The 26,099-nt window shown below is 37.4% G+C and overlaps 1 protein-coding gene across 2 annotated transcripts in view; it reads left to right on the top strand.

The window, feature by feature from the left end:
- Positions 1–6,518: 6,518 nt before the first annotated feature.
- IMMP2L (inner mitochondrial membrane peptidase subunit 2) overlaps positions 6,519–26,099 on the top strand; it is a 405,860-nt gene continuing 386,279 nt past the window's right edge. Inside the window, exons 1-3 of one of the 2 annotated variants that reach the window (XM_085043112.1) lie at positions 6,519–6,631; positions 15,708–15,845; positions 22,369–22,472. In XM_085043112.1, coding sequence (XP_084899238.1) covers positions 15,711–15,845; positions 22,369–22,472 — 239 coding nt within the window. In that variant the 5' untranslated portion in view covers positions 6,519–6,631; positions 15,708–15,710. Of the gene's footprint in view, positions 6,632–15,206; positions 15,229–15,707; positions 15,846–22,368; positions 22,473–26,099 lie in introns of those variants that run through there. The other variant, XM_085043104.1, reaches the window with a different exon arrangement.

A 26,099-nucleotide genomic window follows, 5' to 3' on the forward strand; every position in this document is an offset into this window, starting at 1 on the left:
TTTCTAATTCAGCTCCCACTCTCTTACTGCAAACTTCTCATGCTGATTTTACTTAATACAATGTAATTAAGGGTAGGGTTTTTCAGAGAGTTTTTCAGAGGTACATGCCTAAGAGGATGGACTTTTCACAGTGCAAGATTTTTATTACTCTTTTTAGAAACAATGTTAAAATAAAGGTGGCTACAAACACTTCAGGGTAGACAGCTTTGACAAGAGTGGACTGTAGGGGCCTTTGTGAGACCCCAGCAATGAAACGGTCTTAAAATGTCTCCTTCTCTACTGCTTGGTTGAAGGGTGGGTTACCCCACACAATTATTATTCTCTCTGGTTAAAAGTGAATAGGTGGAGGAGGACTGAATAACACAGTTCCTGAATTGTGTGTGTCTTCAAAAACATCATATTATTAAAGAACAAGCTGAGAGTGGTCAGATGCACTGCTACAGTCAAAAAAAAAGCACTTTCTTAACCTGGTTATTTGTGTCAGGGACAGCAATGCTGTGTTCATGTAGAACTTACTATGTTTTTGATTTAGGCTTCCCTGGACACTAATATTTAACGGAATTTGAGGAATTGCAAATGGCTTCACAAACCACTTATTACGCTGATGAAACAAAGAATAATACAAACAGTAAAAATGCCTTCACATCTTGCTCTCATCAGAGTATTGTGGGAAACATGTAAATAAAGGAAACAAATCAGCGCCTGGTTCACACTTCATCAACTGCCTAACAACTTGCAACCAGTTAATTACACACCTTTAAAATGCATGTACAGGAGAAATGATTCAGAAAAAAGCTGTAATGAGAAAGGACAGCACAGAAATACTGACTCCATGCAGGTAAATTTAAGACTTTAAATCAGACACTACTGAAAGAATGTACTGCATATTATAGTAAAGTAAATGTTGTCTGCTTTATGCTAAGCCTTTAATAATCATTAACCTATAATGATTGCTCTACAGGAGCAATATTTTTTTTTGTTGCTACTAACCCTTGTAACCTCTGCTCTTTACATAAAAGGGAGATAAGGATTTACACATTACATAGAAGAACTGAATGCTAAATTGATTGAATATATTAAAGACTATCAAATGATAAGTAATATTAGGCTTAGTTACTTTCGCATTTCCAAATACTTAAGACCCATGTAGCCCAGTAGCTCAGGCTCAGTAAATATATTATTGCTATGGCCGGCAGCAGAACATTAACTTTATACTTATTTTGCAAATCCTCTGGACTTGTCAGGCTTTGCTGAGCTTGCTTTAGCATTCCTGCGACTGTTTTTTACTTTGCTTACCTGTAACAACAATCTTGTAATGATCAGGAGGTACTTGTTGAATAAACTGATTTATAAACTGGTGACCAGTGCTAGGCACAAGGACATGAGAAAATGGAATGAAGCTGGATCAGGGGAAGTTCAGACTGGACATAAGGAAAAGGTTCTTCACTAAACGGGTGGTCAGTCACTGGAACAGGCTCCCCAGGGAAGTGGTTGCAGCCCCAAGCCTGCCAAATTTCAAGGGGCATCTGAACAACACTCTTAGCCACATGCTTTAGTTTAGGTAGTTCTGTCAGGAGTGGGGAGCTGGACTCAAAAGGTTTCTATGGGTCCCTTTCAACTAGAGATATTCTATGTTTCTATGTTTTACTTTTTGGTAATTTTATATAATTGTGCAATACAACCATAATATGTACTAACAAGTGGTAATAAGCAGCTGGTTGAAGGAAACGTTTATGCCCTTATCAGAAATATGGAATGCAGGGGATGACAGTCATGGAATGACAGGAGTGGGGGGAAGTGCAAGATGACACTGGAAACTTCAGGGCTGTAAACAAGTCACTGTCAGTCAGCTAAAAATACACTGACCTGGGAAGTTGGGAAAAGCCAGTTGCAGGGGTAACAAAGTGAACAAACAACTCCCATCACACTGAACCAAACCATCTAAAGACCTGTGGAAACAACCAAAGAGTGAGCTAAACACCAGTGACAGAGAGGTGAATGTTAGGAAGTTGTTACAAGAATTTTAGCTGTCTATTATAGAGATTTTTTTTTCCTTGTAATAGCACTGTTTTCTTCATGAGCCTGTCAAGGATTTACCTATGTTGAAAACAGACTCTTGACTTTGCAAATAATTTTTTTTCTTCTTTCCTATGCAAAAAGATGAGTGTAATAACTGGTCCTTGAGGAAAGCCAACAGAATTAAGTTATCGTAAATTATTGATATATTTTCTGGCCTTCAGAGATTGTGGCTTCTCTCGGTCTCGTGTCCGGGCAGCGTGCCCCGAAGCCACAACGAAAGGGCGAGCTGCCGCGCCGAGCAGCGCCGAGCCGGCGTCGGGCTGGCCGCGACAGTGGAACTCGCAGGTGAGGAGGACTGAGTCCCCAGGGAACAGAGGCGATCGAGGACCAAGGCAGTAGAAAGAAATGCAGACTTCTAAGACTGTGATCCAGGGAGTGTATTGAAAGGAAGGTCTCTTGGAGGCAGGACGGAACACGGAGGTAGGAGCAGGGCAGGACTGGAAGCTCAGAAGCCCTGAACGCTCTCTGACAATGGTTTATGAGGGACAGCCAAAGGGGAGGGGCAGAAGGTAGGGAACCAATGGGGAAGAGCTGGGATTGAGAAGGACAGGGAAATAGGGCAATGGGAGCTCTACAGGGGAGGGTGCAAATTTGAAAAAAGTCTATAGGGAGGGACTGGCCAAGGTGAACAAAGGAGAACCTTCTAGAACAGTAACTATACAAGGAAAAGGGGAGGGGATACACATGGGGCCAATAATAATGTTTTTATTATGGGGCTGCCTAATAATGTTTTCTGCTGCAAGGTGCCTTGGGCTCTAATTATGTGTCACCCTAACCCAAACCTTGCTTCATGCCCAGGACTCTTCCCTTGGGGCTGCTGATCCCGGCAATTGGCTGCTCATGTTCACTTGAGCCAGGGCCACCACTACAAAAGATTATACTATTTTAACTCACCATTGATAGGATTTCAGGCATAAATTTCTTGTGTGTCAGTTCTTCTCTTCTTCCCTTATGGAGAGGTCATTACAGAGTTTTATGCTCTGTGGCTTGCCTGACTGACTGGAAACAAAATCTACTTTATTCTGACCAAACTGTGTTTCAGTGTGTATGAGCCATAGCGTGAATAGTGTGTGATGGTCAAAGGAGTACCAACACAAAGGAACAGAAATGTTTGTCCAGGGACCACTATCATAATCAACCCAACCCAATTTCCCCTGTGTAAGTAAAGAGCGCTGAATAGGTAAGTGCAAAGGTGTTAACATGAGTCAGGGAATTTTGGTCTATACTTTCACCAGCATTTCACAGAATTTAGTACTAGCCTTCAGTCAGGTCCCTGGGAACTCTACTCCCATGGCAAGGGTCCTGTACACCTAATCAAGATGCATGTAGTAGCAACTGATGAGGAACAAGCTCTTCTAAAATATGCTTTCTCTTACTTTTTTGCAACATTCACCTGGGAATGAGATTAATCCTGTCCTAGAAGAGTACTTTGTCACCTCCTTGACATAAAGGAAATTTAGACATTCATATGTAGATAGCTGCATTATCTATATGGTTGGGTAACGTCCACCGAATATAAACTTCCATTAAAAAAAAACCAAACAAAACTCACAACAATTAGTGTAATTCTCACAAGCCATTACCCGAGTCCAGAAGGTAGCAGGAGTAAGGTTCTCAGTCATGTAATGAAATGGAGATGTGTAATAATACAATACTGATGATGCTACAATCATATTTTTTTCCAGTACAATAGCAGGTTTAAGATTTATTGCCTTCTTTTGTGCTGAACCATTAATTGCTGTCCTTGGGCCACAAGTTCTTCAAGCCACAGCTGGACTATATGAAGCACTCCTCTGCAATATCCATTTAAACAATCAGGCTTTTTGATCTTGTGCCTTTTTTTCCCTGCACCTTTTCTGTGCTCTGAGGTGGTTGGATCTGGCCCACTATTTTCCTCCAAAACACATCTCCTCAGACCAGTACACTCAACACCACTCAAACATTCATTCCTTTGCCACATGGAGGAAGATAAAAATGCCTTAAATACCCTATAGATAGCTGTATTCACTAACATAAGGTACGTGATTTCAACTCAAAGCAGGTTTTGAATATCTCCTATAGATTTCCCATGCTCTTAAAATGCAAAATGAAATTAACCTGGAGGAAACTGAACTAAATGTGTTTTTAGCTTAAAGCTTGCTGCAGTCTTTTGAGAGTCTTTTAAATGGATACTATAGTGCAAAAGTTTTGTGGACTGCCAAGAATTCTTTAATGGTACTCTCAACTGAAAAGTAATTGAAGAGGTGGGTAAAAAGGGCTCGCTTTTTCTTTATTTCAGTCACGGATGCATCAAAGCATAGCAGCAGCAAAACATTTTTAGTACCTCCTTGTTAGAGTAGAAAGCAAAAAAACCTGTAGTTTACTTCTGGATACCAATGCAGCTGCAGTAGGAATACTTAATAAAAAAAAGAAAAATAAAATGGTGCAAACATTGGTAATACATAATTTGAAGCTCATAACTTTAGTATCAGCTTTGATAAATTTCACTTTATCCACAATTAAATAAAGAGCAAGAATGGGCATTTCATGCTAGTTGCTTAGCACACACCTGATTTCAAAATGAAGAGAACTGATAAGCCATGATTTCATCTTGAGAGGTTTATAGCAAAAGTCTTTAATTTGAAAAGAGTTTCAGCTCAAGAGTTTTAATGGGAAATAGTTCATATGGTCAGCTTCAAGTGCATGGAAACATTGAGGCACATTTCAATAAGGTGCTTCTCTAACGTAACAATTAAAAAGACAATATTGTGTTTTGCAGCAATATTTGTAAACAACTTGTAAAGATTTCACAGTAAAATTTTTACATGAAAATGGAGATTGTGGACAGCAGTGGTCAAATACTCTATTAATTTCTACACAATGCACTGAAAACCTCCCTGTAGAATCTTAAAGAGAGCACACTATTCAAATGTGTTAAAGAATGCATTAAATAAAGGTTAACCAACAACAAAGTTAGTAATACTTATTTAATTGCAAAGGTAATGCGTCATTAATGCAAAGGTAATTAAAAATGTGTCAAGGGAAAACAAAAAGTGAAATAGGATAACAATCACTGATTTACCCTGGGTAACACATATGTTGATATCAAGTGATATATATGAAATCATGCATTTCAGAAAACAAAATCACACCAAAGCTAATTCTACTTTTTTTAATGAAAATGTTTTAAGCATTGAAAGTGGTAAGCATTGCTGAAAGGTTTGGATTTTACAAGAGGCTGGGCATGTTGTATTTGTAATAGTGTGTAACAAGAAATTTTATAGATTATATATACATAATTCATGTACCTTGTACTAAAAATGGTCTTACAGTGTGCCTTCCAATTAAATTAATTAATAAGTACTCTCTCAGACTGTTTTCTAAAATAGTTGACTCCTGTCTCAAAAACAGTGGAAATATTTTATTTCTGTAAAAGACATGGTCAAATTACAGACAGGTACGCAGTCATACTTTTGTAGCTGAGCCGCAAAGTCAAGATCATTTCAATTACAAACAATTTTATATTTGAGCTTAAAAATAGTATTTTAATAATAAATTGCAAATAACTGACTACACAGAGGTAGGCAGAGGTGTCATCTTACATTGGGTTCTGACAGTGGCCTGACAATAGAAGTATCTCAGAAATCTAGTTAGGAACTCCCTGAACCAGAGGTAGCTTCTACGTGTGTGATATCTGTAATGGATTTTCCCTCCATGAACTTGCCCATTGACTCTTGAAGGTACGTGAACTATGTGGAAAAACCTCCTGCTTCAGACTGTCCTGGCACCCGCACTTGTTATGGCAACTGACAAAACAAACACTGACTAAAATACAAGCCCTTGTGTATCCATCTGCACCAGCCACAAAATCCAGCCGCCATCCATGAAGCGTGAGCGGGCAGCGCAGTGTCTGTTTGCAGCAGATGTGGCTGACAGCAGTCCAAATGAGATCTGGGATGCACTAGGGAAATCCTGCCCTTTTGAGGGGATTACAGTATACGCAAGGTACAGAAATGCTTTGTACTGAAATATTAAGAACTCCCAATATTACATATGAATATTCAAACAGATTTATTTTTGTCCAATTGCCAATCCGCAGCCACAAGAGTAGACTCCTGGTGTTCTTGAGTCTCCAACCTCGCTGAAGGAAAACACGGCCACTGCAATCCAGCATCTTCAAGCTTTTGGGGACTCAAACTGTAACTACAGGGGCTGAAAAAGGATGAGGCCAAGTACATTGTTTAGCGCAGGGCCTGTCCGGCTCTGTGCGTGGCACGAGGCGGGCCGTGCGGCCGCTGGGCGCGGGGTGCAGCTCCTGCCAGCCGCGGGGTGCAGCTCCCCCAGCCGGGCGCAGGGTGCAGTTCCCCCAGCCGCGGGGTGCAGTTCCCCCCGCCGGGCGCGGGGTGCAGCTCCTGCCAGCCGCGGGGTGCAGCTCCCCCAGCCGGGCGCGGGGTGCAGCTCCCCCGGGCGCGCCCCCTCAGGCGGCCCGGACAGCACTGCCGGCTCCACCGCGGGCTCCGAGCCTCACGTGACCCGGGCGGCTGCAGCCCGCCCCCCGCGGAAGGAGCAAAGGGTAAGCGGCGGGGCGGCCGGGAGCCGGGCGGAGCCACCGGAGCCGGGCGGGCTCGGAGAGCCGGGGCCGGGGAGCGGCCGGGGACCCCGCTGGTGGAGGAGGGAGCGGGGACGGGCGGGAGCAGAGTGGGCTCGAGGCGGGGGGTGGCGGGGACACGCAGGCGCCCGGCGACGAGCCCGGCCGCGAGCCCACGGCGCCGCCAGTGCTCGGTGCCGCCTGTGCCCCGCCCCCGGGCCGGGCCGTCCCCCGGGGCGGGTCCTGTCTGGGATGGCTGAAGCGCGGCTCACGTCCGGCTCCCGCTGCCGCCTCGTGCCCCCTGTCGCGTGTTGGGCACCTCCCTTCTGCGTCCTTCAGATTGCCGAGATACCTATTTCTAGTGGGAAGGGTCTGGATTAAAAGGACGGGCAGAGTCAATAGCGCGGAGCACGGCGGTTCCCTGCGTGCTCTGCCTGTCAGGCGGTGCGGGAGGCGGTCGTGCCCTGCTGCCGGGGGAACTGCAGCGCATGCTTGGGCGGGAATCGGCTTGGGAGCGACTGCTGGTTCTCCCGGTCATTGCATCGTGTCTGCAGCTGGGACTTGTGCTGTGCACTGCTCCTGGTCCTGGAGTGAATGCAGCTCTTAATACATTTTTCTGTTCTATTAAACTTCTGTCAGATCCTGTCCTGTGAGGACTACAGGCTGTTCTCTGGTATCCTGATGGAGTGGCTTTCCTGTTACCCCACATCCTGGATATCTGAGATTTTTTTGTTTTGTTTTCTTTGGGTTTTTTGTTTGCTTGTGTGCGTTTGTGGGTTTTTTGGTTTTCTTCTTTTTTCCTTTTTTTTTTTTTTTTTTTTTTTGTTGTTGTTGTTGTTCTAAAGTTCCTGCTTTTCCACGTCTGGTGCTTGTCCTGCAGTCTTTTCTTAGTGTAGTGTATAAAGGCTGCAGTGCTTTGAAGATGAAGAGTTTCAGCCAGTTCCTAGACATGTCTCTCTTTTTTTAAGGAAAAATAATTTTTTCGGAAGTTGGTGAAAAGCTTAGAAATAGTTCAGGTGAACAGCAAGTAGACTGTGACCTTGTAAAATCTTTTAGTTAGGCTACATTCCATTATAAGAGTTTTACATTTTTCTTTTTAATATTATCATTCTTGTGGAACTGGAATTCATTGAGCACACCAAGTACCAGAAGAGACAAAGCTGCTTTACATCTCTCTAAATAACTTCCCTGTACCTGCACATTTTTATTTTCTTTTTCTCCCCTAAGAGCATATGCCACACATACTTGTTCATTTTTCAGCTAGGAAGAAAATAGAAATTGTCAACAAAATATCCTAGGAAGACAGAGCCTCTTGGGAATTTTCAGGTTCAATGAAGTAATTTCTCTAGAAAACTTCAGAATTAGACTTGATTTTTCCAATGTTCAGCTCTGTAACTGAATACATATAATTTTGTAAAAATATGTAATGTTTTTAACTACTGTGTTTGGGAGATTTCCAGGGGTCTTGCATTTAACTTACTTTTAAAATTACAGATTCTTTTATTTAACTTGTGTGTTACCAAAATAAAATTTCTCCTGGAATTGGTGGTAAAAACTATCCACATGGTATAGTAGTGGGTGATATCCACATCCTTGAAAATAGTATTTTAAACATGCAAACAATAATTTTAAGATTCAAATGGTTGCACAATCACAGTTGAAATTTTGTGTTGAGATTTTTATAAGTTGACTAGTGTGCCACAGATTTCAGCTGTTTCTGGAAATATATGTCCTTATACTTGTTGTTTTGCTTATTCTTGAGACCTGAGAAACTTACATGGCAGTTGAAGTTGTCACAAATCCCAGACTCAAAATCAAAGTGGTGGGGAATGATAGAGAACGGTAGGTGTGCTCTTAACAAGTCCCACAGTGACCTCTAATGTTCAAGGATAAAACCTGAGTTGTTAAAATAAAGGAAATTATTTTTTGAAGGCATAATTTTCTGTCTGAGTTTATACATTTTGTTTCTTACCATGCCCCAGACAGTAGATAGTAAGTAGTTGGTTCATCAGGTTTTACTGCTGCATTTCACGGGAATGTTCTCTTGGGGAGTCAGTCCCAGTTTCCCCACTTTGAACAAGGATGCATAAAACTGCTTTTACAGTAGTTGTGGGAGAACTAGTTATTTTTGTGAAATATGCTGCAAATGGGAAATACTTTTCAAATAATAAAAGCATTTTCTATTATTTTTTTTGGTATCATTTGTTCCTACCCTAATAAATATTATTTTCTGTTATTATTGTGTCCTCATATGCTCAGTACATACTGTCATGCTTTGAAGATTCATAGCCGAGAATCTTGTTTCTACTAATAATTAGTTTTTGTATTTGTTTGATTTTCCATTAGGCTAGAAGAAACTTCCCTGTTCTGCACTAAATGTAGTTCTTCTTAACCTAAAAGCAAAATCTTTTAGAAGAGTTTGTTTCTGACAATATTCATGTTTGGAGCTGAATGCTGTTATTCTTAGGCTACTCGTTGAATATTATCTCAATACTGAAGATTATATATTTTGGTGAAAACTAAATATTCCTTTTTTTTTTTTTGTTGTTGTTGTTTTTACCTAAGTTTGGTTCTGGATAACCACAGCTAACATGACAGTTCCATGGTACTTGAAAGAATCCAGAGTTCACTAGATAAATGTGCAAATTTATTGGAATTCAAAGGTTATGCTGTTGTTTACTGTAAATATAACTTACAAATTCAGTAAGTTTTGAAGCAACTCATCATTTATGCAATCTACTTGACAGCAAAACATAGCAGCAGCTGTTAGTTGTTTGCAAAAGACACTTAAAATCAATTTAGAGAATTAACTTTGGTTGCAGGCATTGAATCCTTAGGCTGAAAGCAGCACGGAATTTTCAGTTGTAAGAAGCTGAACACGTTAATTTGCTCTCTTGCAATTGCTCTCTTGAGTTCCAAGAATTGATATAATTTCATATTTGCCTTTATGTCCAGTATGTGTTAATGATTTCTAGTTTCCTTGAAGGTGCAGAAACATAAATAAAACAAAATATTGTAACTTTTGTGTTAGAAGAACTGGTACTCTGCCAGTCACCCATGTGATACTACTTGGAACATATTTCATTACATCTAAAGTTTTAAGTGCTGGGAAAAAATCTGATTTGGAACAATTACAATTTTTTTTAATAGCAATTCCTTTTCTTGATGATTTGTGTGCATAAAATGGAATCCTGAATAACTTGTCAGAACTGAGGGGTAGCTGATTACTTGCCATCCTGAACAAGTTGTTAATTTGGTTACTGAGAGTATCTTTGGTCTACAGCTGTGTTTTCTTCCAGTTTTGCTTTATGTTTGAAGAGTGAAATGTTTTGTTTGGAAATACAAGATTGTCCATGGGGGTAAAATTCGTGTACTTGAAACAGAAAATTAATTTATAAGAATAAGCAATATGAATTTCTTTCCAGTTACAACCAACATGTGAACTAAGCCTTTGTACATGAGATAGATCCCAGTGATGGGATACAATAATATTATATTAAAAGAAGAATCAGTTCACATTAAACTGATTTTTTCCCCCAACAATAATTCTGTGACTGATTATGTTGATGATTGTTGTAGTTTAAGCTTTTCTGTTTGTTTGTGAGCTGAAAGCTCATTATGGTTGATCTGGTTTTGTCTGCTTCTGGGAACTTCTCTGTATGTTACAGTACTGAGAAGATTAGAAAAATGGATTTTTATTGTTGTTTTTCTTTATTGTGGTATACTGGAAAAAGGCATATTCATAGGGATGGGAGCTATTACATGGAAATTGTAATTGCTTGAATTGAGCAAGGCATAAGAAAATGATACAAAATGGAGTTAAAGCTAACAAAATCTTCTGCTTTGTATTTGAAACAAGCAAAACATCTGGGTGTAAGGACAAAATGACTAATTTAGAGGAAAGAAAAAAACAGTGGAGCATACATGTGTAGTTGCTGAAACTGCAGATTAGGTTACAATTTGCATCTTCAGTGACACAGCAGTCATTTCCATGACCTGTGATATTTCCACGCTCACAATAGAGGGGTATTCTTCAATGTCTGGGTGCCACAGGATACAGCGAGAGTAATATGAGGGAGGTATAGGATGAGTAAAACCTTTGCAGAGTATAAATACATTGATTGAATAGACATGATTACCACTATGGTGGAATAGTATGAGGATAGAAGTGTCTTTATTGAAGGATAAATGATAACTCCTTCTGGAACTAGATAGGATTTTTAAATGAAAACTTAAGTGCACTGATCTGTATTGATTATTTTAACTGAAAACTTAGATGGGCTAGTCTATTTTGATTCTTCTGTGGTATTCATAACCATCATATCCAGGCCTGTACTTGGATAAATTTATGTGAATTAAATCAGCCTACTAAAAAGTCTGCATACTTGTACCCTTATGGTAATCACTGTAATGTAAAAATTATTGAAATGTACAACTAAAGTGGGAAATTAGAGTCAGGCTGCATGGCATTAGTTAGCTCTGGCCTCATATCATGAAAGACTTGAGAAAAAACACATGTTAAAAAGATCACACAAACTCTGATACTGAGCGGCATCCTGTAAATTATGGTTGTTGGGCCAGGTATAACCTTGTCTTCAAGTTAGACCAGTCTTAAAACAAAAACTTTTGTCCTCAGTTTTATATTTCATAGGACACAATAAAATTGGGCTTATTCATGTGTTGTGGTATTTTCTGTTACGGAAGTCTTCTTAATTTTCAAACCATATATCCTGAATTCTAGTGCAATGCTATTGATGTATAGAAAAATGTGTATTGTGATTGACACAGAAGCTGGTTGTTTTAATGGATTCTCAAGCTATATCTAATATAGTTACTAATTTTTGTACAAGATCAAATATGTAATTTCAAACTAACACAGCAATCTTTGTGGGATGGTTGTTTTGGTATAGGTTGTAATTCCCTCCTTCCTGTTCCCTCACCTGCTTTCTTGTAGAAGCACATCAGGGGCCATTCCATTTCCTTTGCAGATGACTGCTAATGCCTTGTTTTTACAGCAATTTTTTGTATCATACTTCTGTGGGTAATTTTCAAGTACCTAGGTTTGCAAATATATTGTAACCTGGGGCTTTCTGAATTACTTGATGATTTTCTGCAGGCTGTTTGATAAACAGTGTCTTCTAGTGTGCAGGCAAGTGTAAGAAAAAAATAAACATTTTATACATAGAGAGCTATCTAAATAGCATCTCTGCTCCATATGTTGTAGTACCCACGAGAGGCTCATTATAATCCCTGGACCTTTTGTGCACCAAATACTTCAGTCCAGATAATGCTGTGCTCCATCTGCCTTAATCTCTGAGCTGCACAATGTGAAATTCTTAATGCTTTGACCTGCTATATGGTAGCATTTTTGATCTTGGATTTTTCTTGTCCATGTTTCCATTTCAAACAAGTTTTCAAGGTTGTTGCTTTGAAGTTTATCAGTTCTACTGAATTATTCTGTGGTTTTTTTATTCTCCTAAACCAAGTGTAATTTACAAATGCTGAAAACTGTATGCATCTGTAAAATATTTTTATTCTGGTTTTTTTTGTATTTGGTTTTGTTTCCTTTTTTTTTTTTCCCCATCTTTTAAGTGTTATGATTTGTTGGTCTTATTCAAGGTGTCAAACCGGGCAGTAATGTAATGGCTATCTTATGTTTTCTTTATAAAAAAACTCCAGCCAGAATTTTTTCTTTTAATTTTAAGGGTCTTTTTTGTGTCTACCCTTTACCACCCTAAATTCTTTCTTGTGACTGCAGAAAATGCTTATCATTACTTTTTTCCCTTTTTCTACTACCATGAAAGTATAAGAAAATACAACACTGCACATTTTAATCCAGCAGTGTTTATCAGTTGAGGATTATCCATTCACATGTCACTGGTAGAAGATAATGCTGCAAACTGCCTTTCTGGTGCCTGTGTTCCAGCTCTTCCCCTGTGCCAGTGCAAGACAACTTGAAGCCTCTCACATGGAACGAGAGAGGGATAACTTTCCATTACTGGCAGTTGGGTGGTGAACTATTGTGCCAACAGTTGCATGGCAACTCTGCATGTGCATTTACTTGTCTGTGCTTTTTAGAGGGGAAGCTTATGAAACAGACCTGGCAAAAATATGTGCACTGTTAAGTGAAATACTAACATACAGTAACTTACCTTTCTGTTGGAAATATTTTGCCAGGAAAGGACTTAAGTCTTAACCTCTTAAGGTTAAAGGCTGATTGTTTTAACATAGTTCTTCTCAAGCCATCTTTTGGGAAGAAAGGCTTCTGCAGGCCAGCTCCGTTTGTGTCACAGGGAAAAGCTGTTGTTGGCTGTGCGTGGTGGGGAACCAGGAAAAGTTCAGAATGTAGCACATCATCATAAATGAAGGATTCTTCATCTTGGTGTAGAGTGAAAATGAAACCAGTGGTTCAATCAGTTGCAGAGAGGTGAGGGGAGGAAAAAAAAAATTCAGGGCAAGTGGAGAGTCCTTCAGCATTTGAGCTGTTGTTGGTTTTGGTGGCTTTGCAGATAGATTGCTTGTAGGGATGCTGTTGGTGCTTTTCCCCTCATGTTTTTTCATGTTGTACCATGTAATGCTGCACCTGTTCAAAGCCACAAAAACAGGATTTTAATTCCCAACAGTGTCCACAGCCGCTTAGTACTGCTGGTGTTGCCTTGTCCAAGTAGTGTACTGAAAATGTAGCATTTTGTCTTAGCAGTTTTAACTTGGCTGCTAGATTCTCTGTCACTATTAATTAGCTTGTAGTTCTAGGAAGCATATGGTTGGTCTCGTGTGGATTGTCTGACCAATTACTTCTCTTCAGATACTAGATTTTTCTGTAGATACTAGCATGGGGCTTCTGCAAGAAGTTTAGAACAAGATCTGTCCATGGATTTAGTAGAAGGGAGGGGATGAATCTTCATGTTTCTTTATTAATGAAAAAGAAGTTTGACACTGAGGAATTTTAAGAGAAGTAAATTTGACTGATTTCTGCATTTAAAAAAAAATATTCCTAAATCAGCCATATTGTGATACACGTATCAGACAGTGTTTTTCCGCTCACGTTACTCTAGAGAGCATGGTGAATATGTTTGTGAGTAAGGTCTCCAAATGGTGTTTTGTGGTTGACATTGCTGTTAGAGTGGAGGAGGTCTGAAATGCCAGATCACGTAGCAGAGAAGTAGAGTTCCAGCCAGAAAACTCAAGAGGCAAAGTTCAAAGTAAACAGGTTGAGAGAAGGGTATTAAGGTGTAGGAAATGATGTAGTTAGAAGGTAGACAAAACCCTGATTTGTAGAGATTCTATTTTTATGTGGCATATTTTCCGAAGGTAAAGCTCTGCTAATTGAGGAAATAGTCTCTTTTGGTGGATTGATTCTAATAACAAGTTCTTAAATGATAAGCTGAGAGTAAATCATTATAGCTTTTCTCTTGAAATGGCGAGGTTTTTGTTCGGTTTCACAACATATTTCAAATTATTTGTAAAAGTTGTTGATGCAAATTGAAAATGTTTTCACAAAATGTTCAGAAAGAAAATGACCAAATTACAGGCATTATGCAAATGTAAAGTTATATGCAAGTTACAGATGATGAAATATTTCCACTTAAAATAATTACAACCTTTTGAAGGTGAATGTCAGAATGTCAGAAGTAATAGTCTTAGAAGACAGATCTTGTCATTGCAAAGCTGTTAATATGTATAAAGAATTCTAGTGAAGAATATGCAGATGACTTACTTTGTAGAACTGAGTTTTCTCTCCTAAATTTGATGCTTTTTGGAGTTAAGAAGCTCTATCTGTGACGGAAATACTACCTTCAGTACTATTTCATCAGAGTGATTTCAGTTTATATTCTGCTTACAAATAGTTCATCACTTCCATGTTTCTGAAAACACAACAAAGAAAAAATGATTGTGAAATTCTAAATACTTTCTTTGTAAGAGGATTTAATGAAACTACATATGCTTATGTTTGTCATTATTTTAATTGAAAAATATGTTCTTCAGTATAAACACAGTGGGAGACTCAAAAATTCAGGGCATAGCCAGTTTTTTTCTTCTGTCTATTGGAGCTAGGAGTGACAGAGGGAGCAGGGACTTCACAAGCTGATCTTGAGGGAGGGCTACTAGGGATTCACTCGGTGGAAGGAGCAGTTTAAAAGGAAGTTGCCAATAGGTGAAAGGCAGCATTTATTTTAATGAAATTGCAGTTACATAAATTAGTCTTGTGTCTATGCAGCAGTAGCTGGACATTCAGCTTGCTTTTCACAGGTGTGATTAATACAATCAAACAGCTTGTGTTTCAGTGCACTTTGTAGGTGTTTTCCAAGCATATTCAGTTGTTCAGGGCTAAATAAATAGATGGGAAATAGTATAATACATGGAGCTGGGGTGGAATCATCCCAGGTGTCATTATGTGGCTGTCTAGGCTGCCAACATGCTTTTAACTTTGTGAAGTAGTGGTGAACAAGGATTCATTGTGTTATGGTGTGTCCCTATGATGTATGTGACAATTCAAATTGATTTTACATTTGCAGTTACTACAAGTGTGGAAATGATGCATGTGTGCATTTTCCTTTGTGAAAATATTTAATAAAGAAAAGGTAATGTGTTGCATATAGCTTTCCTTTGCTTAACACATTCCGCCTTTGGGGGTGAGAAATTAATAATTATCAGTGTATGGAGAAAAAATTATTTGCAGTGCTTTTTTTTCTTAAAATGCATTATTAAATTTTGTCCTGTTATATCACTTTGCTTCTTGCTTACCTGCTACATTGAGGCATTTTTATCAAGTACTTCTGCTAGCACAGGATCACAAGAAAAGTTCAAATTAGCTAATGGGTAAATGTCAAGTATCAAGGTCTATAGAATAGACGTTTAAATTCTGATGAAGATTTCTAGTTTGTTGGTTTGGGGTTTTTTTTCCCATTCTCATGCACATTCATTTTTTTTCCACTCGGTATTTTGAGACTCTAACAGATAATAAATTTATTCTTAATTGTTCCATGTTGAATTTTTACATGTTGGTGTTACTTCAAATTTACTTTGTAACAACATTTTTTCTTTCCTTCATGTTTTTCAGACTATGGCACAGGCTCAGGGTTTGGGGAAGAAATACATAAAAGCCTTTTTCAAAGGTTTCTTTGTTGCTGTTCCTGTAACTGTGACTTTCCTGGATAGAGTTGCCTGTGTTGCAAGGGTGGAAGGAGCATCAATGCAGGTATTGCTGGAAATATCTTTTGTCTTTCAGGAAATTAAAAGGTAGCTCTCCACTGATAGTAGCAAGGTGAAAAAAATAGTTTTCTCAGTTGTTAGTGAATGACAACATTCTAGTGTGGAATAGTTTAATTCCTACTTCGTTAAATATTCTGTGATGTGAAAGAAAAGATATTGAGAACAAAACTTCCCAAAATTCTGTGTCAGTAAAAGGAAAATATATGGAGAAATAGTGATAGATTGTTTTGATATCTTCCTAGACATTTAGAAATATTTGGAGCAATACCTTTTGTCTCTTGGGATTGAATTGATGACTCACAAAGAGGCTTTGTTAATTTTTAGTAGCATCATTATAGTAACTGTAAGGCAAAACTGTTCTTGCTGTACTTGCTCTTACTAATGAACACATATGGCACCATTGCAGGGAAGAATACTGAAAGTGGCATGAAACTAATATTGTTACTTATGTTTGTCAGGAAATAGGTATCAGTTCACTGCTTTTACTTTGGTTATACTGAATGTTTATACAGCGTAAGCAAATAAATATAAGTAGGCTGTGTAACATTTAGATGATAAATAAATACTCATGAACACTGTTTTCTCTCTTTATTTGGTCTTGAAAAATATATGTTTTAATGTAGATAGCAAATTTCTCTGTTGTTACTTTAAATCATATGCACTGCATTTTGCTATGTATCACCATTGATAACTATGATGTTTTTGTTCCAATGTTGCAACATTCCAATTAGCAGAGAGTAAGAATTTGATTCTTGGATGTCAAGCTCTCTTTTCTGATTGTCTTAATAAGCTCAGAACCTTGAAGAGAGGTTTCACAACAATCAAGACCAGATGCTGGAGTTTGAATTATGCAGAATTTACACATGGGCTAGAAAACTTGGGCTCCATCCCACACTTGGCTGATTTATATTTAATGTTCTAAAAAGCATGTGGTGGGGAGGAGGGAATGGCAAGGTGGCATTGTGTCTTTTGTGGCAGTCTGTAATCTGACGTTTAAACTCTGTCAAGAAACCTCAGCAGGCAACTCTCATATCAAGAACACATATGAAAGTAAAATCATCTTACTCCAGTAATGCTACAATCCAAGGCCAAAAGCTTGGTGTAACATAAGTTATCCTTACCCTTTTCATGAATGTTATTCTGAATATCATTGATGACCAGTGAAAGATAGGAGAGTCTCAGGGCTTGCAGCTGCAGACCCAAAAATTTGCACGAAAAAGAATGGGAGGGGAGAAAACTGGGAAAAAACAGTTTTGTTATATTTTTGCTCTTTTCAGACAGGAGAAATTCAAATATATAACACACCATCTAGAAAAGTACAAAATCAGACAGATGAGCACAGCTCCCCTGTTTCCCATTTTTTGCTTCTGTTGCAGGTCTAGAGCCACATGGAGCATTCAAGATGCAGATTCATGTTGGATTTTCTGGTTTTGGCTTTCTGCCTTTGTTTCTGTGATTTTTTTTTTTTTTTTTTTTTTTTGGCTACTAGTGAGCATGACCTGAGCATTTACATTTCAAGATTTTTTTTTTTTTTTTTAGCATACCGCGTTGCCATTCAGTGTTTGATCTTTTCTGTCTCTGTTGTAGTGCTCTGTTTGACATCCATTATTGCTTAACAGTTTTACTTCAGTAGCTGGAAAGAAATTTCTTAGATTTCCCTCTCCACAAGTCTATTATGCCCCTCTGGTTAATACCTCAAACTATGTTTTCTTTGAAGTCAGTCCCAAGTGTTTGGATATGCTCTGGAGTTTTGGAGTGTTACTTCTCTACTCACTTGAAGAGTGTATAGTTAACTGTAGTTTATCCATGGAAGATTTGAAAAACACTGTAGTTATTTACTCATATTTATTCAACCTGACAAAGAAGGATATGGTGGGGAAAGCGGTATATATTCACTGGATTATTAAAACTGAAGCTTTTCCCTTGCTGTATTTGTTATCCAAATATTCTCTCTGTTGATTGAAATATGGATACCTTGAAAGCTGACATTTGTAATTTTACTGACACCTCAGTTTCTGTAAAACTCTCCAGTTCTATTTCAGAATAAAATCAAAATAGAGGGTTTTTAAAAATTTCTTGGCATATGGATGTTTTTCAGATTACGAAAAACCAAAAATCCTACTGCTTTTAATAAGACACTAATTTCCTTGACAAGATTTATTAGACATCTAAGCAAGTCTGAGAGGGACATAATTATAAGGTATATATCCCTCTCTTTAGGAGTAGCTTGAAGAAGTACTGGTCATCATGTTGCAATTCTGTCTGCTAACTGTGCTTTGGGGAGTGATCTATGTTAAATGTATCTGGAAGCTGTAGGTATGAGGAAGACTGAAGTTCAGTCAGTTTTTAGTCATATATCTATCCTTCAATCACATGCTTCTAGCGGTACCTTATTGTCTCAATTTGAAGATATCATGGTAAGATTCCCAAGAATTTGTATAGACCTCTAAAATGTCCAGCTGGCTTTGTGTACTCATAATTGTGGCTCCTGCTGAGCCTGAAATTCAAAGTTTTGACAAGAAGCAAGAAATAAATCTTTCTGTGTTGTGCTTGCTCTCCTACTCTTGTTCTCTGCTGTGCGCTCTCTCTCCCCCCACACTTTGTCCTTTTGTTCTGGACCAGCCTTACTGCTGCTTCATAGTTACTGATGATGGGAACACTTTTTGACACCCTGGCAAGCCTACTGAATAAAGCTTCTAATGAAAATACAATTTTTTTTATTTATTCCCAATCAATTAAGACGGACATTGTGCATTCCATTGTCTCAAGCCGATTTTGTGTTTTTCAGTGCTTTCAGCCACTTACCGTAACTTCACTTGTGCTGACTTCAGTGTGTATGTGTATTAACTCTAACCTGTAGGGAATAACAGTGAGCTATTGCAGTTTATAATTTTAACAGTTTTAATAGTTTTGTTACCTTCTATTTCCAAATTACTGGACTTCGAAATCATCACATGAGTTAGTTTTGTTACTTAGGATTTTAGATTGATGTGCTCATCTAGCATTCTGTTAATAGTGAGTTTCAAGTGAGTTGTCATCTGTTTACAAAATTAAATGTAAGTGACACAAATAACTGGAAATAAGATTTCTTAATTGCCTGTTGTGGATTTTTTTTTGTGTGACTTCTTGTAGTGCTGGCTGTATACTTTTAAATACTTGTTGTCATATGTATGTCTTGATATTGATTTATGCTATTTTTATTGAGTTTCATTGCTTGTCTTGTAATATGAACCCTTCATACATAAAGATGTGGAAAAGGAAGCCCCCATGGATATATAAATTTGTAAATTCATTAAATCAGATGGACTGTTTTCAAGTGGAATGGAAGATGACAGCATTTGTGCAGCTTTGTATGCAAGTTCTATTGCAAATAGTTCAATACCAAGGATTATAGCGTGTGGCCTGACCAGCGATCTCTGACAAAGCACTCTTGTTTCCACAGCAAACATTATTGAATGTTCTATTCCATTATGCATAATAGCAGTTGTAATTATTCTGTGGCAGTTTCTCCTAACTTTATTATTAGGATTACTGTACCTAAGCTTGTAAGCTCATGTGAATATTCTTTGTGTTCCCCAAGCTACAAGCAAATAAGTTGTGACCTTCACTAGCAGCATACCAACTATCAAGTTAATCATTATTTATAGTAAAAGGGCATGTTTTTACCCTCCTACTTATGGAACCTCATGTCCTATGAGGCTTCATCATATGGCTGGGGATCTCAATTTGCATGCTTTTAGCATTAGATTAGTTAGTAATTGGAAAGAGTAATGTTTTGTGGCTTCTGCACCACAGTTTAAATTAAGACCTGTGTGCCTCATTTGTAGCAGGCTTTTATGCCAAAAACTTGAGCAAAGAAGTTACAATGCTTCAAGCTAGAAGGAAGAAGCCTCTGTGTTATTCTGTTTCTTACAAAAAGCCCTTGTGACCCTATTTGTTGACTGCTTTTGCAGAAGCTGTATTTTGATTTTGCTAGACCTGAAACCTTACTACTAGTAAAAATAAAATGAGAAATAAGTTCTATTGTTTCTATACTTGTTTGTTGTGGAATCTCAATTTGTGTTATTTACAATAGAGAAAGTCTTGCTGAAGGAGTTAGCCTTTTATGTTTTTAATGGACAAAAGTCATTGTTGACGTAAATGGAAAATTTTCTCCTAGTTTTCCTGCAGTTTCTTCTAACAAAGTAGTATTATTGTCTGCACATTTGTCAGGGTTTTTTTTTTTTTTTTTTTTTTTTTTAAGAGAGAAGAAAAAAGCCAACACTGTCATATTTTTCTCAAACACAATTATAATGTATAATGAGTTGGATATCCACTCTGTATGTCAAAACCATGTCAGCTATTGTTAAAAATGCATTTAGAGTGCTTTAAGTTAAAAAGCTTATGCAATATCTAAATGTATTTCGATTCTAAGGTGCTTCCTTTGTTTAAATGCAGAAAAAAATAGGAGTAAACTGAGATAATGCAACAAGGGCAATACTACCTGGTGTATTTCTCTGTGAGATGTAGTTGATGTAAATTTATTTGATACAAAAACTGTGTGAACACTCAGATATTTTCTAAGTATCAGCTGTGAAATACATTATATTTTGAAGCAATGGTTTTAAAATTTCTATTTGTTTCACTCTTCTCTTTTGGCCTTTTAAGGCTGATACTTTTGAGTACTAAGCAGTTTACTTGGTGAGAATGTGCCATATGTATGACTCCTGGCCTTTGCCTTATACTTAGTATTGCTGTTAGCTTCTGGCCCATATGCACCTGCATTTGGCAAAAAGAGTTGTTCATTGAATTGTTCATTAATTTGTATGTAAGTCATTTGTATGTAAATATTTGATCCTTTGGTGGAAAATGCTGTAAGGGTGATAAATAATTTTGGAAATCCTGATTAAAAACTAATAATAAAATAACTGCTAATTAGCTCCTGGTTTTCATTTATCTGGTTCTTGCAGTGCATTGAGTCTAGTAGATAAAAGAGCAATGACTATTAATATATTTATAGCTCAGACTCAGACTATATCTCTATGGATGTTAAAGTGATCTACTTTGATCCACCAATTTACTTGACTAGAAATTTGCCTGTAGTCCATAGCCCAAAATGTAACTAGCCTTGTTTGCTCTTTAACTAAGCGTATTACGTCATATCTCTCACCCTCTCCCTAACATGTTTGTTCTTTTAACCTGTCATGTTGCTTACTGTTCATGTGAATTACACCTGCTGAGGACCTTAGCACATGACTTCCTCTTGCACCTTGAAAAACTAATTTTTCACAAATCCCATTTGAAGTATATCTCAACCAATCTGTTTAGCAATGATGAAGAGACTGTAATAAAGAGAAATCAGCACTTCTAAATTGCTTTCAAAATTAAAAATAAATGCTAAATATCAATTTTATTTGATAGCAAGGTTTACTGAATAAAAATGGAATGAAATTCAATAGTGTATAATTACTAGTTTTGAGAAAAGTTGATTTCAGTCCCTCTATTGGTTTACTCATTAAAATTACCATCATTTTGGGGAGGAGAATATCAGCAGTGAAAGTCCAGTGGTTCATGTGATGTTATATTGATGTTATATTGTAAGTGCCTCTTCTACAACAACGACAACAACAACAATAACTTTTTAAGCTAATATTGCAGTTATCATACTGACAAATGAGTGGCTACCTAGTTTCAACACTTTGCTTTATTGCATATATCACCTACTCTAGAATCTAAATTAGAGGTCATCTCTTGGCCAACTTGGGAGATGCTGTAATTGTATTTGAAGATTCTGAAAAAGCTTTTTGAGAAATAAACTATCAGAAAACTTCAGTCTGGAATAATTTCTATCTAGTAAAAGGAGGCTTTGTTTTAAAATAAGCCTTGCCAGCATAAATGAAGACAGTACTGTGGTGGGCTTCTTCCCTCCTCTGCAATTTCCCATGAGTTAACTCAGAGCCAGTATTGATCAGGTACCCTCGTTTTGTGTCATGGTGCGCAAAATAATTTTGGGTCATGTGATGTACCTCCTAAAACTCTGTACACATTAATTACCTGGTTATTTTAGTTCATGCCTTTATGAGTCCTGTTATGGAAGGCCCACATTTGTAGTCAGTGTCAGTGTGTGCTATATGTATAGGGCTTTTTTTTCCCCTTTACAAAGGAGGCTGAGATTAGTATTGCCACAAGTACATACTTCATTTTTAGTGCATTATGCTTTTATAAGCAGTAAGATGCCTGCACAAAGTTTGTTTGTTTTCCCCTGGGAATTAGTGTACTTGGTTCTCCTTTGATTTTAATATTAAATGATAAGTAGTAAAGGCAATCCCTTCTTTTCATCAGGCTTGCCATAACTATGTATCCTATGTAATCTGATTTACATGCTGTAGTGCATTGAAAGATGTGAACTAGAGTTTGTAATAAATTAATGATATTTAACATGTAATTTAATAAAGAAAGGTATTTCCTGTAATACACCATATTTTTGGCCTCTTACAGTAAGTGGGTATGTTTTTCTCCCCTTCTCTCAGCCTTCTTTGAATCCTGGGGGAAGACAAGCATCTGATGTAGTACTCTTAAACCACTGGAGCATTAGAAATTATGATGTACAACGTGGAGACATCGTGTCACTGGTGTAAGTAATTTTGCATACATTTCAATATATGCTTATATATATGTTGAACCATCAGTATTTCATCTACAATAATGTAGATATATACATAAGCAAGGAACATAACATTTTTAATAATGGGTTATTGTTATTTCTAGAATTGGTTTTCAAAACTCAGATATTCAAAGAATGCATTACCAAGTTTTTACTTGGAAGGAATGCAGTGCAAAATATCATGTGATACAGTGTCTGTATACCAAAACTGCCAAGAACAAGGAGTTGGGAGATAGAGAAAAATAGATAAAACATTGTGTGGCTTAAAGGAGTATGGTTCTAAGTTGTTTGGCTATGTACTTATGAAAAATATTTTCCTTATCAACTAATACTGTACGGTTTTCTTCCTGGTTGAAGTATGCCTACTGAATAAAATTTTAGATAAGATCACAAGAATTCAACCACCTCAAGAAAGGACAAATGGAACAAAAAAAATAGAATTCTACATTTAAAATTTGGAGGTCTATGTTTCAAGCCAAAAGGTGTCAGTGTTTCACTGTTGAAAATACTCAAGACTAGTAGAGTACAGAAACTCCATTTCAGCCTTAATATAATATAGAAATAGAATGTCAAAGTGCTCATAACTGACACAGGGATAAAATACATACTCATACTATATGCTTGGATAGTTTAAGCTTAAGGCTTTAGTTTCGTAAATGAAATGCACAATATGTAGATTGTAACAGAAATGTCTTTGGAAGCCATATTATCTGCCTGCCTTTTTGTCATATATCTTTTCTAATTGTCCCATTATTTTGCCTACCTCTTCACTGTAGTGGTAATTTGTAAGAGGATTTTCACTAGCAGCTCTTAAAGCCAACTCTCTCATGCATTCTTCTTTTGTTAGACACTTAAAATTTGCATTGTGATCTGTCTCATTTCCTGTCATGTAAAATTTTCTGTACATAGTCTAGCTACAAATATGAATTTATTCATGTTTGCTGTGCATAATATCATAAAAGACTCCAATTTCAGGTCATTTAATGATTGCTGTAAAATGGGACTCTGCCTGTGTGTGCATTGCTCTGCCCAAGTCATGCTCTGGTGGTTGTTTAAAAGAGGCAGCATAAATGATTAGTAATTACTAGACTGAACAGAAAATGAGCAGGTTGTCTGATCAGGAAACAAAATTAATAGTTTCATTCTTACTACTTGAATGTTTGTGGGTCTGTCCGAGCCATCTGCATTGGTTATTTTCACTTTGCTGTATGTTTGAGCATGATAACTAGTATTTTAGATGCTGTGGGGATTTTTGTATGTTTGGAAACTTCAGCCTTATCTTGGTGGAGTTTATGTACATACACATGGAAGGAGTTGTATTGTATTTATGCATTGTAATGAAGTTTTTCTTAGTCTTTGGGAAGTCCACTGGATAATCAGATCAGAGAATTCCAAAAGCACTTTAAGATCAATACAAAGGAAGTTAAACAATGTAAAAACAATCTGTTGGATAGTTTTAATATAAAACACCCTTCAGCGTTTGCATATATCAGTAACAACTTTTAAGTTAAGTACCTCATCATATGGGTTTGTTAGAAGCAGTTTTGGCCTGCTTCCTTCTTGTATCATTAAGTTTTTAATAGTATTGTAAAGATTTGCAGGAAATAGTATCTGGATGTGATTTTGTACTCATCAGTTTTTGAGACTTAATTTTGCCTTTATTGTGTAAACCAGTTAATACTTTTTCATTTTGATTGTTTACCTATGATTTCTCTAACTCACTGGTGAGTAGATATCCTATTATATGCATGAATTTTACTTCCTGGTCCTCAGAGTCTGATTTAGGTAAGGCATGAATAGGGAAGGCCAGTCTCCCATCAGGTGCTGCTTTTTCTGTTCCTGTCAGAAATTCAGCTGAGAAAGTGTTGGTGTAACTGAGATAGGCAAATGGATATGAAAACTTTTGATTTGTATCCTTTTTGGCAGCTTTACGTTTGTCCACTGTCTCCTCTTTGCCAAGTCGTAGCAGAAGATAATTTAGAGGTTTTGGAAGAGTGGTCTTTTGCAGAAAAAGAGCTGAAGTAAAATATTCCTTCATGGCAGCTTGACCAGGGCCATCCAAACTCATCTCTTTGCTTCTAGCTTTGGCTGTTGGCCCACTGCTTATGCGGGACTTTGCCAGTTGGGATCTCAACAATCCCTTTAACAATTGTGGTGGAAACAGCAGCCATCCAGAATGACATGGTTTCTCTGATGGTATGAAGAAAGCAGAGATGAGTTAGTCTTGGTGATCCTGGATGCCCCAAAAGAGAGTCAGTGAGCCTGTTGTTATGATTCTGATTCTGCCTGCAGATCCAATAGGTTTTCCTCTGTTGTCCAATCTAGTTCTCAATAAACATATATATTTTTATTATTTTATGACTTTAATTGCAAATGAGCAGCCTGTCCCCAAGTACTTGGTGGTGTTTCTACCTAGGAAAGGTACTGAATGAAGACTGCATGTGTCTCTGTAATCTCAGTCTCTGTTTCTGATGTAGATGAAACACTCATCTCAACCACAGCTGTAAAATAAGTCACTGTGTGCACACATGTGCTTTTACCTTGTTTTAGACATAATATTTAGAATGGCATTAGTCTTTAAAAATTTTAAATTAGAGTCAGATAAAATCAATGGAGAGAATAAGTTGTAGCTAAAAATGATTCCTTTAATTGCAGTTTAGTGTTTTACAAATAATTATATCTTACCTCAGCCTTTAGAAAAGTTTTTTTCTCTTTAGCTTGGACTCATTTTTATTGATACTAGTATTAAGAGAGCTCAATGATACATGCTGTAACTTTTAAGTTGATTCATTACTAAGCGAAAAGTTGTCATTCTTAACTTGATCACTTGTTTGAGTGCTTAATTTAGGTACTGCTGCATTACCGGGACTTAATAAATCAAAAATCAAAACAGGAGCAATTTTAAAATAAATTAAGTAATTTCTGTTATACTATGTTCCAGAATGCTACCTTTCCATCTCTTAAACTGATTTAAAAAAAAAAAGAAAGTGTGTTTATTTTTAGTTTTGGAAATGCATTTGTCTTCAAAGGGGATAACATAGTCATGTGGCACATGAGATGGTCTTTGAAAGATTAATGCATGTTTTTGCCAGGCAGACCTTGATTTTTCAATCATTTTTGTGCTGCAACAGGCATTTTGTTTTGTAAGAGCTCCGCTGAGGTAGATCTCAACAGTTGTGTAGAACTTTATCCGATATTGCAGAATGAGTTACAAGATATCTAGTGTTCTCTCAGCTGCTTTTACTCTGTAAAGCTGGAGTGCCAGCAGCATTGAAGCTGAAGCCGTATGGTTCACAGTGTGGCTGTACAGCTCATGTAGTTCCTTGGGAATACATGCTGCAGCTGCACTTCACAGTACTTGTAGAGATAGTGCTTTTTTGCTGTGGATTAAGAGATACTTTTGCCAATTTTACCTGTATGTAATTTGCTTCTTATTGTTTACAAATTTAGGCATTGTTATAAAAAGAAGTTGCCAAAGACTGATTTCTAGGTCTAGAATTCATTTTGGTTGTCTTTAAGGAAAACTTCCTGTCCTGATTGTACAATCATGTCCTCTTTTTATTCCAAAATTCCTGTCTTAATGTAGAAAAAGTTGGT

This window comes from Lichenostomus cassidix, chromosome 1Aa (assembly GCF_008360975.1).
Source record: "Lichenostomus cassidix isolate B80296 chromosome 1Aa, HeHo_3.0, whole genome shotgun sequence".
Taxonomy (NCBI): domain Eukaryota; kingdom Metazoa; phylum Chordata; class Aves; order Passeriformes; family Meliphagidae; genus Lichenostomus; species Lichenostomus cassidix.